The sequence below is a fragment of the Panthera tigris genome, chromosome C2, assembly GCF_018350195.1.
Source record: "Panthera tigris isolate Pti1 chromosome C2, P.tigris_Pti1_mat1.1, whole genome shotgun sequence".
NCBI classification, from domain to species: domain Eukaryota; kingdom Metazoa; phylum Chordata; class Mammalia; order Carnivora; family Felidae; genus Panthera; species Panthera tigris.
Window position 1 is genome coordinate 156,445,216 of NC_056668.1, and position 16,684 is coordinate 156,461,899.

Sequence of the window (16,684 nt, forward strand, 5' to 3'; positions counted from 1 at the left end):
GTTTCCTGTTCTGCTTTTCTTTAGATGTGACAGCTGGGAGTTGAGAAGGGCATTAACATCTCTCTTTGTATTTTGTTTTTGATGCTCTAGGTCAGGATGGCTAACTGGTTGGCTTCCCACCTGGTGCCCTACATCTACATCACACCTTAAAGAAGCTGAAGAGAAAATTTTAAAATGTAAGGTTTTCTTCCTGTAAGTTAACTGAGCTATTTGCTGAACTAGATCTCATAGGTCACACTGCCCAGAAACTGGAGAAAAGGTTCTGTGTGTGGTCTGTTTTTCCCTTTACCATGTTCTTAACAAGTGCAGAAACGCTGGGAAGCAGGGGTTCTCAAACTTTTTGGTCTTGGGTCCCTATTATACTCTTTAAGAAAAAATAATTTGTTAATGTTTATTTTTAAGAGAGACAGCGTGCAAGCAGGGGAGGGGCAGAGGGAGAGGGAGACACAGAATCCGAAGCAGGCTCCAGGCTCTGAGCTGTCAGCACAGAGCCCGACGTGGGGCTTGAACCCACGAATGGTGAGATCATGACCTGAACCGAAGTTGGACGCTGAACCAACTGAGTCACCCAGGCGCCCCCCCCGCTATACTCTTAAATTAATTAAAGGACTTAAATTAGTAAGGACCTTAAGGAGCTTTGTTTATCAGTTATAGCTATCAATGTTTACCAACTAGAAATTAAAATGGAATTATTTGAAATATGTTAATTTATCCATTTTAAAGTAATAGTAAGAAACCTATTACAGATTCATGTTTTCTAAAAATAACTACTTCCCAAGCAGAAATGTAGCGAGAAAAGTAGCATTGTGTGCAAATCTCTTTAACGTTTGGCTTAATATAAGGTTAACTGGATTGTCGGATCTGCTTCTGCATTAAGACTGTTGGTAATCACATCCATGTGATCGCTGGAAACTCCACTGCATACCCATCAAAGAATGAGAGTAAAAAATTAGTTTTGTCATGAAAACAGTTTTGACCTCCTAGATCTCCTGGAAGGGTCTCAGGGACTCCCCAGAGATCCTGACTGTGCCTGATCACATGCTCTAGGTGTTCCAGAACACATGGCCTTGTGTGGTGAAGCACTTACTGGACTGGAACAAGGTAACCTGGTCCAGGCCCAGACCTGCAGTCTGGTGGTGTCAGGACCTTGGATGAGCCACCGTCCGTTTCCCATTTGCTACCTGTAAAATGAAGGGGCAGGATGATCCTTAGAGTTCCTTCTGGTGCTAGTTTCGTAGGATTCCTTAATTCTGCGTTTCAGTGGTGTGGAAACCTGTTTTTAAAATTTCTTACGAGCGCTGAAATTTGCCCAAACCTGCACTGTTGGGGCAGGGCAGTCCTGGTGTCTCTGGGTATATACTTCCTGGCAGTGGTGCTTACTGGCTCCCTACTGATTCCCTACCGAGAGAGTCTGGGGGTGCAAAAAGGAATGAGAATCGGGCCCTGGTTCAGTGTCAGATGTGAAAACAAGTGGGGTGAGCTGCCCAGTAGAGGTTACAGCTGGTGTTGACGGGAATACGCAGACATCTGTGTTCAAAATGCTGCCGGGCTTTGCTTTGGTACCGATGCTGGATCGTGTCCTTTTCTAAACCGACGGCATTTCCCCCCATTTGGAGGCCTGGGCTCCATTACTATTCTGAATGAATGCTGAGTTTCCTCTTTACTGCTACTGTGTGGTACAAAACCTGAGATTATTTGTTTGGTTAAAGGGCAGAAACTCCCAGTTCTCTGGTGTTTGTCCACTACGGGTGAATACGGGCAAGTAAGTGGTATATCTAAAGTGTCAACAATTCAGGTGATAATTTAACATAAAGGAATTTCAAATTGGTTTTGTCTTTAGTCAATTTGGGGGAGATTTAAAGTGTTGAGTCCCACAGCACTGAAGGCAAGTAAAAGTTTTTATCTACAAAACTGTGATTCTCTGCATTATTGTTGGACTTGAACCAAAACTTCGTGCCAAGCCTTCCTGCCATACCCTGTCACCTCTTTTCTACTAAACTTTGAAATGACTTAAGATTCCGGTTATGTGTTTAATACAGATACTGTTAGTCCTTCCCTAAATTCCTGGTCACTTTTTAGGGAAAAATGTTCCTTTTGAGTCTGACTTCAATCTTCAGTGATTAATCTTCCAGTGTTAGACAAATTCAAGGTATTCTTTTGCTATAGTCTGCACAGTTAGAGACCTCCAAACAGTGGGTCCGTGAGCACTAAGTTCCTCTCCAATTCTAGAAGCCTCAGACCCTCATTTGGTAGATGTGAAAAGAAGTCCAAAGAACTAACACAACTTGCCAAAAGACCTCGGCGGCAGGTACTTGAGACTTCCCTGGGATAGATCTTCCCACTTAGATGAGAATTACTTGCTTCAAGAAGATGTGTGCTTTTTTTTTTTTTTTTTTGGAATGACCTAATAAAGGCTAAAATCCTATGAATTGATACCAGTCTAGAAGATTATTAATTTCTGATTGCCCTGAGAATACTCCTCTTTTCAGGAGAAGTAGGGAAACTAAGCAGAATTTCTTTTTTATGTTTTCATTAGGTGTCCCCTGCACATACAAGAAAGAACCCGTTTGTATATCGAATGGGAATAAGATATGGACGCTGAAGTTCTCTCACAATATTTCAAACAAGACTCCGCTTGTCCTCCTCCATGGTTTTGGAGGAGGTCTTGGACTCTGGGCACTGAATTATGGAGATCTTTGCAACGATAGACCCATCTATGCCTTTGACCTGTTGGGCTTTGGACGAAGTAGCAGGCCCAGGTTTGACAGTGATGCGGAAGAAGTGGAGAATCAGTTTGTGGAATCCATTGAAGAGTGGAGATGTGCCCTGGGATTGGACAAAATGATCTTGCTTGGACACAACCTGGGTGGGTTCTTGGCTGCTGCTTACTCTCTGAAGTACCCCTCAAGGTAAGTGATGGTGACAGAAGAGAGACAGCCAGCTGCTGGTCTCTGCTAGCCTGCCTGTCTTTGGTGGCTGTTGGTGTTTGAGCCTTTCAAGACAGATTCTCTTACAGGATCCTTGAGACCAAATAGGCACAACCAGTGGCCAGTTTAGTGACTGAAATATTGATGTCAGTGTTTTCTTGTTACACTTGCTGAACATTGGTAGAAGGCTTGAGGAAAGGACTTTCTGTTTGCCAAACTTGAGAGTGTCTACAATTTAAACCACAAGTAAGAATTGTTTCAGGGGTGGGGTGCCTGGGTGGCTCAGTTGGTTAAGTGTCCAACTCTTGATTTTGGCTCAGGTCATGATTGCATGGTTTGTGAGTTCAAAGTCCCACATCAGGCTGTGCACTGTAGTGCAGAGCCTGCTTGGGATTCTTTGTTTCCCTCTCTCTCTGCCCCTCCCCTGCTCATGATCTCATGATGTCTGTCTGTCTGTCTGTCTGTCTGTCTCTCTCTCTCTCTCTCTCAAAAATAAATAAATAAACGTTAAAAAAAAAAAAGAATTCTTTTAGTGGTATTGTTTATTGTTATTGTTATCATTAGATCTCTGGGCCCAACAGGCTTTTACTAACCTTTTTCAGGTTATAATAAAGTGTAACAGGAACCCAAAGGTGAGAAATTAGAAGTCCTGGGGGCCAATGTTATTTTTTGGTTTAGAGCAAATCCTTCAGCCTGGAAGCTTCAGTTTTCTCACCTGTAAACTACAGAAAATATATCTGCATAGTGTATCTGACAGGGTTTTTATTATCTGTGCCCTACCTTTATTGTTACAGATTCATTTTTCAGAGTCATTTTGAATTAATGACTTGAATTTTGCTTCAGAATCTTTGTACTTCTGCTTTCTTTGTTTACCTTATTTTCTTGTGCTATTTCCTATTTGTTTCAGCTCTGAGTGAAGGTCACATTTGAGTGCTGAGAAAATAGAAGAAAAGCTTTTTTTTTCCTTATCATTCGGAAAGAGACAAAAAAAATCAACATTCTTATGTTGCCAGTGCATTTTCTCATTGGACTAATTTTTAAATCCAGAATTGCAGCCAACTTTGACAGTGAGGTCTGTGAAGGAAACCTCGGATGATGGTCGTTTGTTTTCAGATGGCATGCACGCACCTGTGAGGCCGCCCCGTCACGTGACCTCAGGTGTGCCGTCGACACTTGGAAGCGTCGGGCAGCAGCCCTGCGTCCCTGAGGTTTTCTTCCCTCAGACAGTGGCTTTTTCTGTACACGTTCTTTGTCTCAACTTCAGCTTTAACACTTTCTGCCCTTTGGAGAGTTTGTAGTCCTGGGTGTGCTGGCCGGTTGTAGTCTTGTCAGATGACAGACCCCTTCTTCCAAAAAAAGCCAGCACATTTTCTGTTTCTAGTTGGCTTTTGGAATTTACTATCTTCTACTGTGTCCTACTCGTAGTGGAAAGTAAGAGAAGGAAGTGGATACTTTTCAGGCGTAAGATAACAGGGGACTCTTTGCAGCGGGGCTGGGCTTCCTTTGTTTCTCATCAGGGGTTTATTATGTTTCTCTTGTGGTATTTATTCTTTGGCGCCGTGATACAGGACTATGTGGGCTAGACCCTGGCCGTGAATCCTGGCCCTTCATGGCTATTTACCATTTAGGTCAGTTGGTGAGAGTTTCATTTGCAGTTACGAAGTACTCCGAAGAAATCAGTGATTCAAAAGAGAATGAGCACTTTGTTTTTATTTGTTTATTTATTTATTTAAATTTTAATTAGTTAACATACAGTGAAATACTGGTTTCAGGGATAGACTTCAGTGATTCTTCACTTACATGCAACACCCAGTGAAGAATGAGCACCTTCAAACTTTCTATGAAAGAGAAAGAACAGCAACATACTTTGAATGGCATGGTGGGCAGCACAAGTCTCTGAAAGCAAGCCAGTGGTTCCTGCAGTGGGCCGCAGTTTAGAAAATGCGTTTTGAATGCTTGTGCCTAATGCTAGAAATAAAACTAAAGAAATGTGTCGGGACCGAGAACCACCAAGAGAATGCTTGAAATAATTAGCATGTTTAAATCGAGCGATTGCTACCCAGTATTTGAGAAGAAGTCTATAGACCATGTTGGCTATTCAAGCCTATATTCTTACCTGTATTACTTACATTATTAAACAGAAGTTAATTTCGAAATAGTGAGGTCCTCTGGATTTTCAGATATCCCAAATCATGCATGACATTCAGTCGGACCACTGTGGTTGGGCACATGGTGGTGCCCAGTGTTAAGTTCATGAAACAAGGAGGCCGTCAGACTGAGGTGGCTGTGATGCTCTCGTGGCCTACGTAAGCAGATTACAATCCAAACCTGTAATTGCCTCAAGGTTATGGAATTGAAGCCTAAAAACAACCAATCACAAATAGCCAACTTGGTTTTAACCTACAGCCAGTCAGATAATTTCTTAGCTTCCACGCATTCTCTACATAAGTCTTTGCCCTGCTCCTTTTGCTGGAGCATATCTAACCACTCACTGCCACATTCACATTTTTGCTCAAATAAACTCTGGACGTTTTCAATATGCCTGCTTTATCTTTTAACAGTATTAACTGAGTATGGAACTACCTACTCTCAATGTCTCTTACCCAGCTTTCACTTGATCCAGCTCTTTGAAAAGATTTTCATTTTTTTTTAGAGCAGTTTTAGGTTTACCACCACATTGAGAGGGAGGTACAGACATTTCCTGTATAATTCCTGCCTCTACACTACACATAGCCCTTCCCACAGGTACCATTTTTTATTGTGCTGTCATGAGATTAAATCTTTGAGGGCCACCCTGGTGCCTCAGTCGGTTGAGCATCCAACTTTGGCTCAAGTCATGATCTCACGATGTGAGCCAATGATTTGAGCCCCATATTGGCTCACTACCGTCCGCGCACAGCCCCGTCTGGCTATTCTGTCCCCCTCTCTCTCGGCCCCTCCCCCGTGTTCTCATGTTCTCTCTCTCTCTTCGCTCGCCGTCTCTCAAAAATGAATAAACATTAAAATATATAAATCTTTGCTTTTCAGGAAGATTTTGCAGGGAGGGGGTTGAGAAGAAGGAAAAAATGATCTAGTTGAGATCAGATGAGATGCACATAATTTCCTTCACTCACTGTGCATCTTTTCTTGTGTCTCTGTTTTTTCTCCTAATGGACTCTGAGAGAGTTACCTTTTTCTTTGTTTCCTCCAGTATAACAAATACAATCTTTCTTTTTCTTTCTGAAGTAAAACAATTTTTTTCTACACGTGCAGGAACAAACCCAAAGACAACAGTCCATACCTATTTCTGTTCTCATCTTTTATGGGTAGCCCCATTCTTCCTTTTTTATTTTTATAGGGCAGTTTGAGGTACAGAATGAAAGTGCATAGTTTACTAGTTTAATGTACTTGTTTAGGAAGCGTTCTTTTGCTAGAGAACAGATAAAACCCGATCCATTTCTTTCCCTAATTTTTGCTTCATTCAGTCAACATAAGATGCTTCATGTCGATGAGCAGCAGAGTGTCTCTGTCCATAAAAGTTGTTTTGTGGCCTAACTTGTGGCGGCAGTCACGTATTTTCCCAATTCTTAATAAAATGGTTGAAAACTGAGCGTTCAGCGGTTGTGATGCTTTATGTAGAAAAGCACCTGGATGATTCCTCCATTGAAATACTGGTAATGAATGAAATACTTTAACATTACATTCCAGCAGGTTGGTTGTGTTTAAAGAATGTTTTTTATATAAGTTTTTTTATGTTTATTTTTGAAAGAGAGAGACAGAGCATGAGCTGGCGAGGGGCAGAGAGAGAGGGAGACTAAAGCAGGCTCCAGGCTCTGAGCCGTCAGCACAGAGCCTGACGCGGGGCTTGAACTCAAATACCGTGAGATCACGACCTGAGCTGAAGTCGGATGCTTAGCCGACTGAGCCACCCAGGCGCCCCTAACGAATGTTGAGAGACTGTATGTTTTTAGAAGGCTTAAGATGTGCTGGAGAAGAGGTACAACTTAACCTGCTGAGGGGTGTGAAGGGGGTGGGCAGGTCCGTGGGAGCTCTCGAGGAGAACCTGGCCCAGTATGACACCTGAAGAAGTGCAGTGTAAGCTGAGGTTGAGTCTCAAGGGGAGAGCATTCTAGGCAGTGGGGAAAGAAATTGCTAGGTGGACAGCTTGGGCCCTTCTGGAAAGGCCATGTGGCTGGTGAGCAGCGCGGTTACAAACTGGTGTATAGGTTTCTTTAAATGGGGGCACAATCACTATGTCCCATCCCCCAAATGAGCTTCGTTCATCTCGGTTCGCTTACCACGATGTGTATGAGAGATGCCATCGTCGTTCCATTTGTAGGTTGATGTGCTGTGTCGCAAACAGTAGGTCCACTCGCGGTGTGAGGCGTCACGGGCTGCCATCCCACTACCTTCCTCTTCAGGCTGTGTGATCCCCCGTAAGGTGGGCGTGGGAGAGCGTCGAGTGAGCCAAGCGCACTACGCCATAAACACCTTGTCATAAACTACGGAAAAGGCCCGTGTGGAAACTTACTGATTTAGGAAGTGTTTGGCCAAGAGAATAGATACAGTAGAAAAGGTTACGACGGGTCCTTTCTTCTGCACGGAATGACCTTCAGGTCTTCTGACCTGCAGCCTTGCCTGGCTCTGTCTCCTGACGGTACAGAGACGGGCTGAGCATTTTCCTGCCAGCCCCACTTGAGAAGAGAGGCTCCTCTGCTTGGCCTGAAGTCGGGGGTCTTTCGTGCGTTGTTCTCGGAGCTGCTGCCTTGTCCCTCAGAGGCGGGAGCCGGCGGGAAGTGCCTTGGGGCTGGCCTTGGGGCCGAGGGTTCTTCCTCTGGCTTTCCCTGCTCCTTTCCTTCTTCTGTAAGTAGGTCCTTTGGTTCCCTTGTGCTCTTTGGTTCTAGGCCTGATTGTCTTCTTGTATCATTTCTGGCTGGTGGCTGACCTTAAAGCCCATGAGAGTCAGGTTTATATAAAATACCCTTGTTGGCATTCAGACTCCCTCCTCCCCGCCTGTCGGAGCAGAGGTCATCCCCTGCTCTGCCCTTGGGCTGTAATGTGCTCACCATCTTCAAATTCGAGACCTGCTCCGGTGGCCGATTTGAAGAATGCCTCTTCAAGCGTTTCGAAACGGATAGGCTCTTCTCTCCTTCCTGCTCTGCCAGTTCTTTTCCTGTCGTTTGAATCAGTCTCTCTTTCTTGGCGAAGGAGTCTGATAGCGTGACTCACGTATGCCATCTTGCCAGACTCATTCCTTAATCCTGGATGTGAACCAGCAATCCCGTCAGGCTGTCCTCTGTGGACTATCAGAGGGTTGGGTCGACATTACTGTAAGTTTAGATACACATTTAAACCCAATAACTTCTGTCAGGCAAGGGAGGTAATCTTGTCACCAGCAGAGCTGGTGAGAAGGTAGCCTGGGAACTCGGACTGGTGCGAGGTTGTAATAACCTGTGGTCAGGCTTTCTTGAAGACTCAAAGTTCAGTGCCTCACTGCGCACATGGTTCTGGCCACTGTCTTCTCACGCCCCCTACAAAAAGTCTTCTCTACTAGCCTTCCCAGTTTTGCTGCTATAACTGGATAACATTTCCTGGACATTTATTAACAGCCGCAACCTAAGTGCTCTGATGGTCTGTCTCATTTAGAAGTCTTCTAACCAGAAATAAGCAAGTTCTTTTCTGAGGCATTTTACATCGAGTGGAGGCAGATGATCTGTAACTCCAGGTTAGACGTTTTGGCAGTGCTTTTAAAAAGTTGTTTTCAAGCTTTTTTGACAATACTCTCTCACTAAGAATCGTATGTGTGTCTGAGATAAAAGTTCCATGGAATGGTACTCACACTTGTTAAATATTTTTCTGTTCCAAACCGTGCAATTAAAAAGACCAGCTGGCTGACTCCCACTAATGGGTAGTGGCCTGCAAGGCTAATATAAGAAATAATAGTGACCAAAACAATCCAGACTTGCACTAAGTGCTGTGCTTACTTTATGGGTATAGTTAGTAAAATTTCTGTATACTTACATGCTTTCCTTTCTGAGTGGAAACATGGAACAACCTAATACTCCAGATGTTTACTGAGCGTCTGCTGTGTGCTAAGCACCATGCTAGGCTGAAGACACAAGACTGAACAATTGTTGGGTCAATTCACTCCCTTCAAAAAAAAAAGAAAGTTAGCCTTCTCTAGTGTGTGTACTTTGCATAATTTGTTAAACTGGCATTTTTATCTACGGATGCTGTTTTGAAGATCTGTATGAAACCAGGCAAGCCAAAACTAAGGCAGAAACAAGGCAGTCACTTAGCTAGAGATAGACCGGACCTGACCTCCCTCACAGTTTCCTTTGTCCTCCCCCTTCTTGGCTCAGCAGATCAGTACGAGCCTAGAATAGACGGGGCAGGACCCCCAAAGAAATTCATAACAAAGTTTAATTTACCTTAAAGTTTTTAAGGTAAAATATGTGTTAACAAAGAGTTCATTTTTCTCTTCAGGAGCCGAGTCATAGTGAATACTACGAGCTGTTTCCTAATGGGAATCTCTGCTGCTTTCGACTGGGTGACTGTGTCATTAATTCCACTGAAACCTCTGGCATGCCTGCCTCTCCCTGCCCCTCAGGTCTCACTGTGGGCTGTAATAAGGAATTTAGGAGGAAGTCCATTATCAGTTAGCCTCTGCTGTTAAAAAAAAAGCAAACAAACTCCTTTTCATCCCCTTCCCATACGCCAGTAGAAAATAGTCTCATGAAGTATATGGAAATCTCACTTATTACACATCTCCACACAAGATTGGTAGCTACACTCTACAAATCTTTTCAGTGCTCGAAATCTGGTATTTCAGGGTTAGGACTGGCCTAGAGTTGATACAAGTTAAGCTTTACCTTTACTTATATGTCATCTTATGTTGCTTGGCCTGTTCTTGGGGGAGAGAGAGAACCTTCTGCTCTATGGCCTGTTGGCACGGTTTAGTTTACTGCAATCGGGAAATGGGGGTTTATCCCTGCTTCCGCATTAAGTAGCCGTATGTCCCGGCGCAGGTCACACAGTGCACCTCAGTTTCCTTCTCATCTGTGAGATGAAACATTGGGCTGCGTGTTCTCAAGGGCCCTTGGAGCTCTGTGCTCTGGGTCCGTCCTCTAAAGCTTTGTATTTGAGAAAATGCAGTCAAAGCAAAGGACTCCTTATCAACTCATCTTTCTCTGTGGTGGCAAAAACAATAAAACGTTTTACATTGGGAATAGTAGCCATCTGTGCCCATGTTCTGGCTTCTTTACCTTTCTGTTTCAGTCATGACTTAGGGAAGGGACGTAGGAATCATTGTCCATTTGTCCTTGGGATGTTTTTGCTGGCATTTTTTGGCTGTTTTGGTTATCGCTGAATATCACGTGAGTCATGAGGACCTTTGTGCCCTGTTCAGGATCTTTATGGCCTATGACACCGGATGCGGGCACGTGGGAGTACTGCTGGTAATTCTGGTCCTCCCTCGTCAGGAGGAGGTTTCATAAGATGGAACAATTAGAGCTGTTAGTGATAGGAAAGGATTTTATGTGAGATTGGGCTGAGAATTTTCTATGTCTTTGGTCATTAAAGAAGAAAATTAGGAAAGGGTTAGGAACAGAATCTGTTCTCAGTGTATTGTGATCTCATGGGTAGGGCAGATGTGCTCATGCTTACCAGACTAGGGGAAATTTCAGCCCATTGTCTGTGTTTATGGAAAGTTTATTTAAAAGTCCTTTTGAACCCACCTTAAGTGCTAATTAATGCCTCTTAAATTTTTAGAATGGCTGCTTCACAGGAGATCGCTGTTGTTGGTATCTGAAGCTATTTGACGAGGGTAATATTGATCTTCAGTCATTTCTACAGTGTCAGCCACTGTTGTGACGCTACTCTTGTTGTAGCCTTTATTATCCACGTTTACCTCCAGGAAAAAGGAAGCCCTCTTCCTCCCGTAAACCTCTCAGCTCCTATCACATCTGAAAGTTTACACGCAATAAGATCATGATGTGACTGGTCAGCCATTAGTCTTGTCTTTAGTATGAAAGTTTTTGAGGTGGTTGATTCTACCTTTGCTTTATAAACTATGTTAATTCTTTAGAGTCCTGGGGTGAGATTGCCAAATGAAATTGTTTCTGTTCTTCCTCCCTACAGGGTTAATCATCTCATTTTAGTGGAGCCTTGGGGTTTTCCTGAGCGGCCGGACCTTGCCGATCAAGACAGGCCAATCCCAGTGTGGATCAGAGCCTTGGGAGCAGCACTGACTCCCTTTAACCCTTTGGCTGGCCTCAGGATTGCAGGCCCCTTTGGTGAGTACTTACATCCGTATCTTAGGAAAGCTATGTGTTTATATATTGGTAGTAGAGGAGTATTTACTGATCGCCACTGTTGGTCAGAACCTTAAAAACAGACTGAATCTTTTTCTCCTCCTCTGAATTACTAATTTACTAAATTACTTTTTTTCCTCCTTCTCTAAAAAGTACCAGTCCTTTCATAAAGATAATGAAACTGGATCTTCTGAAAGAGGAGATTTATAGATAGATAGGTAGGTAGATAGATTTATATATATAACATACTGTAAACATTACAGGTAATTAGCAGAACTGAGAAGGCAGGAAATGCCGCAGGTGAGCTAGCCCAGGGCACGAGGAGAAGAAGTGAAGCTTGTTGACCTGTTGGGGATATTAGAGAGGCTTTGGCTAGTTGGCAATACGCAGCTGGCAGATCACAAAGCCTGACTTGATTGACCATGGGGCAACTGGGTATGGCCAGATTCCCTAATTGCCCCATAATGTCAGAGTGTTAAGAAGATAAAATCACCCTTTTCCACCCGAGGTTCTGGGGACTCGTGATCTATGTTTCTGGTCATATTTTGAAATACAGGGGTTAGTCTCTGATTTAGAGCTGATTCCACCCTCAGCTCCTCTGTCTCCACCCCAAAGCCAAGGGAATTAATTGCCTTTCCTCTTTGACCCGATGGTGATGGTCTGGACCTCTGCTCCCCTCTCATCGCTTGTATCCGTGAGGAGTGCTGGTAGCCGCAAGTAGCTGAACACCGAAGTGGTCTGAACCACAGGGCCTTTCGTTGTTCCCGTAGCAAGCAGGCTGGAGGCAGGTGGTCCGAATTTGTTGTACTAGCTGGCTCGTTGACGTTGGCCTTGGGGCCTGCAGCTGTGATTCCTGACCTTTTTTCCTCACGTTGTTTGGCTGCTATGGCGGGAAGCCTCATCTCACGAAGCAGCGCTCTGAGCAAGAAGAAAGGAAAGAGTGGAAAATGGCCTTCTCCCCATGATGCTCTTGGTCAGGGAAGAAAGTTTCCTTGGAAGGCCCCAGCAGGCCTCCCCATACGGCTCTGCCCACCCCTGGTTCTTGCACTGGCAAGGAACAATACGTATCTGTGGCTGATCGATCATGATTTGCTGCCAGGGGCTGGAGTGAGGGGCCCACTTACCTGGGCATGTTGCTGCCTAACTCATAGACAAGAGTCAGCTTCTGTCAGCAAGACGAGAGGAGAGGGATGGGGGAGGGTGTGGAAATAACTGCTGCAGAGGCGGCTGTAGATTCTGCTCCCCTCTTCCTAAGTATTAGGCCCCTCTTTGCCCTATGCCCCTTTGGGATAGGGAGAACCACGGGACTGCACAGGGTTTGGGTTGGTGACCACAGCACTCTTCCTCAGTGCTCTGACAGATAGCCTTTGTGCCCCACCCACAACCCTTTCACCGTCCCCCCCCCCCCCCCCTCAGTAGTACAGAGCCACTCCTCTTAGGTGTCTGGTCCTCCTTTGATGGACTATTCAAAACTGTATTTAGTCTGTACAGTCCTGAAATACAAGTGGATTATGCTTGATCACAGTTCCACATGTAGCGAGTGTGGGAAGAGTAAAGTATGAAAAGAAACTAAGAGACAGTAGTTGGGGAGGGAGGGGGGCTCCTTAGGAGTGGCCCCTCCCGCCATGCCCTCTGTCTGCCACTGTTGCTGCACATGGTCGGGGTGGGGGGGTCATGTAGAATATCAACCACATCATCAGAATTCTCCACCGAGCTGTAAAATTCCTTCAGAGGTGGGAAGGAGGGCCGATGAAGAAGACCTTGCTAGAATGATGGGCGGTGACAGCAGAAAGGGAAACTGGCTAGCCCCTGGGGCCCCAGTAGGGGCAATAGGGACCAGATGGAAGCTTCTGCCCTTCATCCTTTTTCCTCTGGGGGCCTTGGCCCTACTTCTCACCTCAGGAGTGGATGGCCTTAGCCGGGAGGATTGGAAGTGTCCAAAATCCCGCAGAGACTCGGCTCATTTTTCCACAGAAAGACTTGTATATCCCAGTTTGTTTATTTAGAGGCTAATGAGTTACAATTGCGGGAGAACTAAAGATTAATAAATTAACTTAAGCCATGTTTAATGGAATTTATTTTCCTATGAAGACAAGTCTTAGAAAGTTAACTTGTACGTTTTGAGCTCCTGAAACACACCTGTAAGTCATAGTAGAATACTCTTTACTCCTTATTTTAATGCTTAGGGAACCTGAGGAGAGCAGCTACTAGGCCCTGTGCTCTTTTCCACCTAAAATATACACTTTAACACATGTGGCTGTGTCTGCGTGTAACGCCCGTTCTGGGAGCAAACACAAAGCCTCTCTCTGTTAGTCGGCCAGTTGACTGTAACTCAAAACGTTCACTTCCCGTTACATAGGCTTAAGTCTCGTGCAGCGTTTAAGGCCTGACTTCAAGCGGAAGTATTCTTCAATGTTTGACGATGACACGGTGACAGAGTACATCTACCACTGCAACGTGCAGACTCCAAGGTACGGGTTAGGGTTCCAGTTTACCGTGTCGGCGTTTGACACATTCCTTCTTTGAAAGCATGCGAGTAGTCGAGACTTTTATCAGTACTTAAATGACGGATGCTTGTTAACGTACCCCCTGCTCGTGGGGTGTCTGCTACGCAAAACTGTCCCGGGTTCCGCTGGGAGATGAGGCAGCAGTGTGTGCTGTCTCCCCGCACAGTGTCCTGGGTAAGCTGAGGGGGCCGTGGTCCTGGGCACCTGCGGGAGGGGGTCGGAGGTGGGAGATAAAGCAGCATTGCAGATAAAACCGCGTTTCTGAACCGAGTCTGCATGTTCTGCGAGGAAAGGGCTGCCAGATTAAACAAAAGGAAATAGTTGGGGACACCACGGATCTTTTTGGAGACTTTTGCTCTGCCAAAGGGCATTTGGTCTCACAAACTTCACAAACGCCCGGGAGATGCCCTGCAGCGTGGTTCCAGGTCACGTGATGACAACGCTCCTCTTTTGCTGAGCACTTTTTTAATGACCCTGGGCCGGCGGGAGAAGCTCTGCTCCAGTGGGTGAGGAATACCTGAGGGCTGGGAGACAGGGAGGGAGTTGTGCAGGCGTTTTGTCAGTGAGTAGAAGAGGGGAGACACCACAGGGAGCAAGAGGGCCAAACAAAGGTGTTTCTTTCTTGTTTTTAAATATGACTTAGAGATGTTAGGTGCAAGGCACCAGTGGACAGAACAGCCTGAAGATAGTGGGGAGCTAGGAGGAGCCTGGAAGACAGGGCCGCGGAGTTGTAGGGAGAGGGTCAAGCACACGGCAGGCCGAGGAGAGCCCCGGTTCTCCTGCCTCATGGCATAGCAGACTTGCTGGGGGCAGGGCGGGGGGGGGGGGACTGTCAAAAGTGTGACCCCTGAACTCTCTGTTTCTAAGACTGATTCGGTGGGCGGGGCTGCATGTTAAATCCTTCAGATGACTCCAGTGTGGGTGGGTCACGGGCCACACTTCGGAACCTGCAGGTGGTACCCCAGCCTTCCAAGGTTCCGACTTGGGTGACACGCCGAGAGGCCAGGTGCAGAGGCAGCCTCCCTCGCTTTTGGCTGAGAACGCGCACGCCTGCTTAGTTAAGGGGCGAGGCCGTGGCCACTGTTGTGCTGAAGTCTGAGTCTTGTTAGTAAAGTGGGTTAGAGCTCCTCTGCCAGGAGTGAGGGAGGCTGGGAGGTTTGGGGTCCCGAAGAGATTGACGACTTTGTGACTCACTGGGCCGTGGGGTCTGGCAGATTAGGACGGCACCCTGTACGGAGTCGTCCAGCAGTTTTTAGCGGCCAGTCCCAGGTACCTCACCTGTTTTCCCGCGTGGTCTCCCTGCTTTCCTGTCCCCCTACGTTTCGTGACTGCGTGTGCCGGCACGGTGCCAGTTCGCTGTCTTTCTTACGGTGGAACTTGGATTCTTCACAACAGGCAGTTCAGAGCTCTGCCTAGTACTGCAAGGAAACCGAAGTGACAGCTGAGCGGATCCGTCCTGGGAGTTTGCAGAGTGTGCTGTGTTCTTTTGTGTGACGGGCGGTCAGGTGTGGCCACAAGAGAAGACACAGGCTCAAGAAAGCAAAGTTTGTTATACTCACAGGACCTAGAAAGGGGTCACTGAGTGCCACGAGGCGGGACAGGGAAGCACGAGACTTTGGTCACGTGGCAGAAAACAAGCGTGAAGGGAAAGTGAGGCCAGAACTTTTATTGGGTCCTTCAGGAGAGGCAAGGCTGGGCGCGGCAGACGGTTTAGGACCGGCTAGTGGACCGGCTTCGGTAGGCTCTGAGATCCGGGGCTGGTCACTCGTTGCCTGGTGCCCGGCCCTGGACGACTGAGGCAGAGGGACGCTGCCTCCTGGGTGGTGGGCAGGACGGAAGAGGCGTGGCACTGCTGGACTGCTAGCTGGCAGGTGACCGGCGTGGTCCCGGGTGAGCCCTTCGCCGTCTCTGAGAATGGGCCGCTCCAGGAGGCGGCCTCTCCCTTGCCAGAAAGGGCTTTTTAAACAGCAAATGTCATGATATGCAGGAAAGAAAAAATGTAAACGCACAAGGAATACTCAATCTGCATTTCTTCTCATCTTGGTATCTTTACTATTGCAGGTAAAAAGTTGGTGCCGTGCACGTGTTGGAAAGCTATGTTCTACATTTCAGAATGAGTTACAGTGAAGAAAACATGTTAACTCTCCCCATAGGGAATTGAATAATTGAATGATCGGGAACTAGGGTTGCATGTTTGATTTAGAAGAGGGTGACTTTCAATCAGCTGGAGTTGAGAAAATCTTGTTTATCTAACAAAAGCGTGTACCTTCTGTGGGGTTTGTTTCTTACGCTTTCTAGTGCGTCATTTTCTGTTTAAACTGAGGTTTTTCTTCGGGAGAAGTTAAATATGAGCGTTTTGATAGAGACGGTGGGAGTGCGATGCATGCTCCTCCCCCGAAGTCACATGTATGTTGTTTTCCTTTTCCTTAAGTGGTGAGACAGCGTTCAAAAATATGACCATTCCCTACGGATGGGCAAAAAGGCCGATGCTCCGGCGAATTGGCAAAATGCACCCTGACATTCCGGTTTCGGTGATCTATGGCGCCCGATCCTGCATAGATGGCAATTCCGGCACCAGCATCCAGTCCTTGCGACCACATTCGTACGTGAAGACGATAGTAAGTGTGGGGTCAGTCTGGGCTTCCCGTTGCAGGTGCGGCCTGCTCCGTCGTGTCGGCCTGCGGGGAGATTCCGCGTCGTCCCCGAGCGTTCAGAGCCTCCGTCAGGACCTGATGCCACGTGTGACGATGGACAGGGCTTGACTCGCACACCTGTCCAGGCCAGCCTTGCCTGTCCCTAGAGCTGTGGCATCTCCCACGCGGGAGAAGGACACTCCAGTGGCCCCTGAGCAGCTCCCCCCTCACGAGGCAGCATGTTCTCCCTCGGTTCACTTGATCTGCTGGCGCGGGTCAATTTAGAATGGCTCTCTGCGTGTAAACTTGTAGTAAGGTCCAACAGA

General features: G+C 46.4%; 1 protein-coding gene across 1 annotated transcript in view; it reads left to right on the forward strand.

The window, feature by feature from the left end:
* ABHD5 (abhydrolase domain containing 5, lysophosphatidic acid acyltransferase) overlaps positions 1-16,684 on the forward strand; it is a 29,604-nt gene that overhangs the window by 12,546 nt on the left and 374 nt on the right. Inside the window, exons 2-6 of the mRNA XM_042956789.1 lie at positions 91-176; positions 2,537-2,909; positions 11,046-11,200; positions 13,578-13,689; positions 16,157-16,343. Coding sequence (XP_042812723.1) covers positions 91-176; positions 2,537-2,909; positions 11,046-11,200; positions 13,578-13,689; positions 16,157-16,343 — 913 coding nt within the window. The remainder of the gene's footprint in view (positions 1-90; positions 177-2,536; positions 2,910-11,045; positions 11,201-13,577; positions 13,690-16,156; positions 16,344-16,684) is intronic.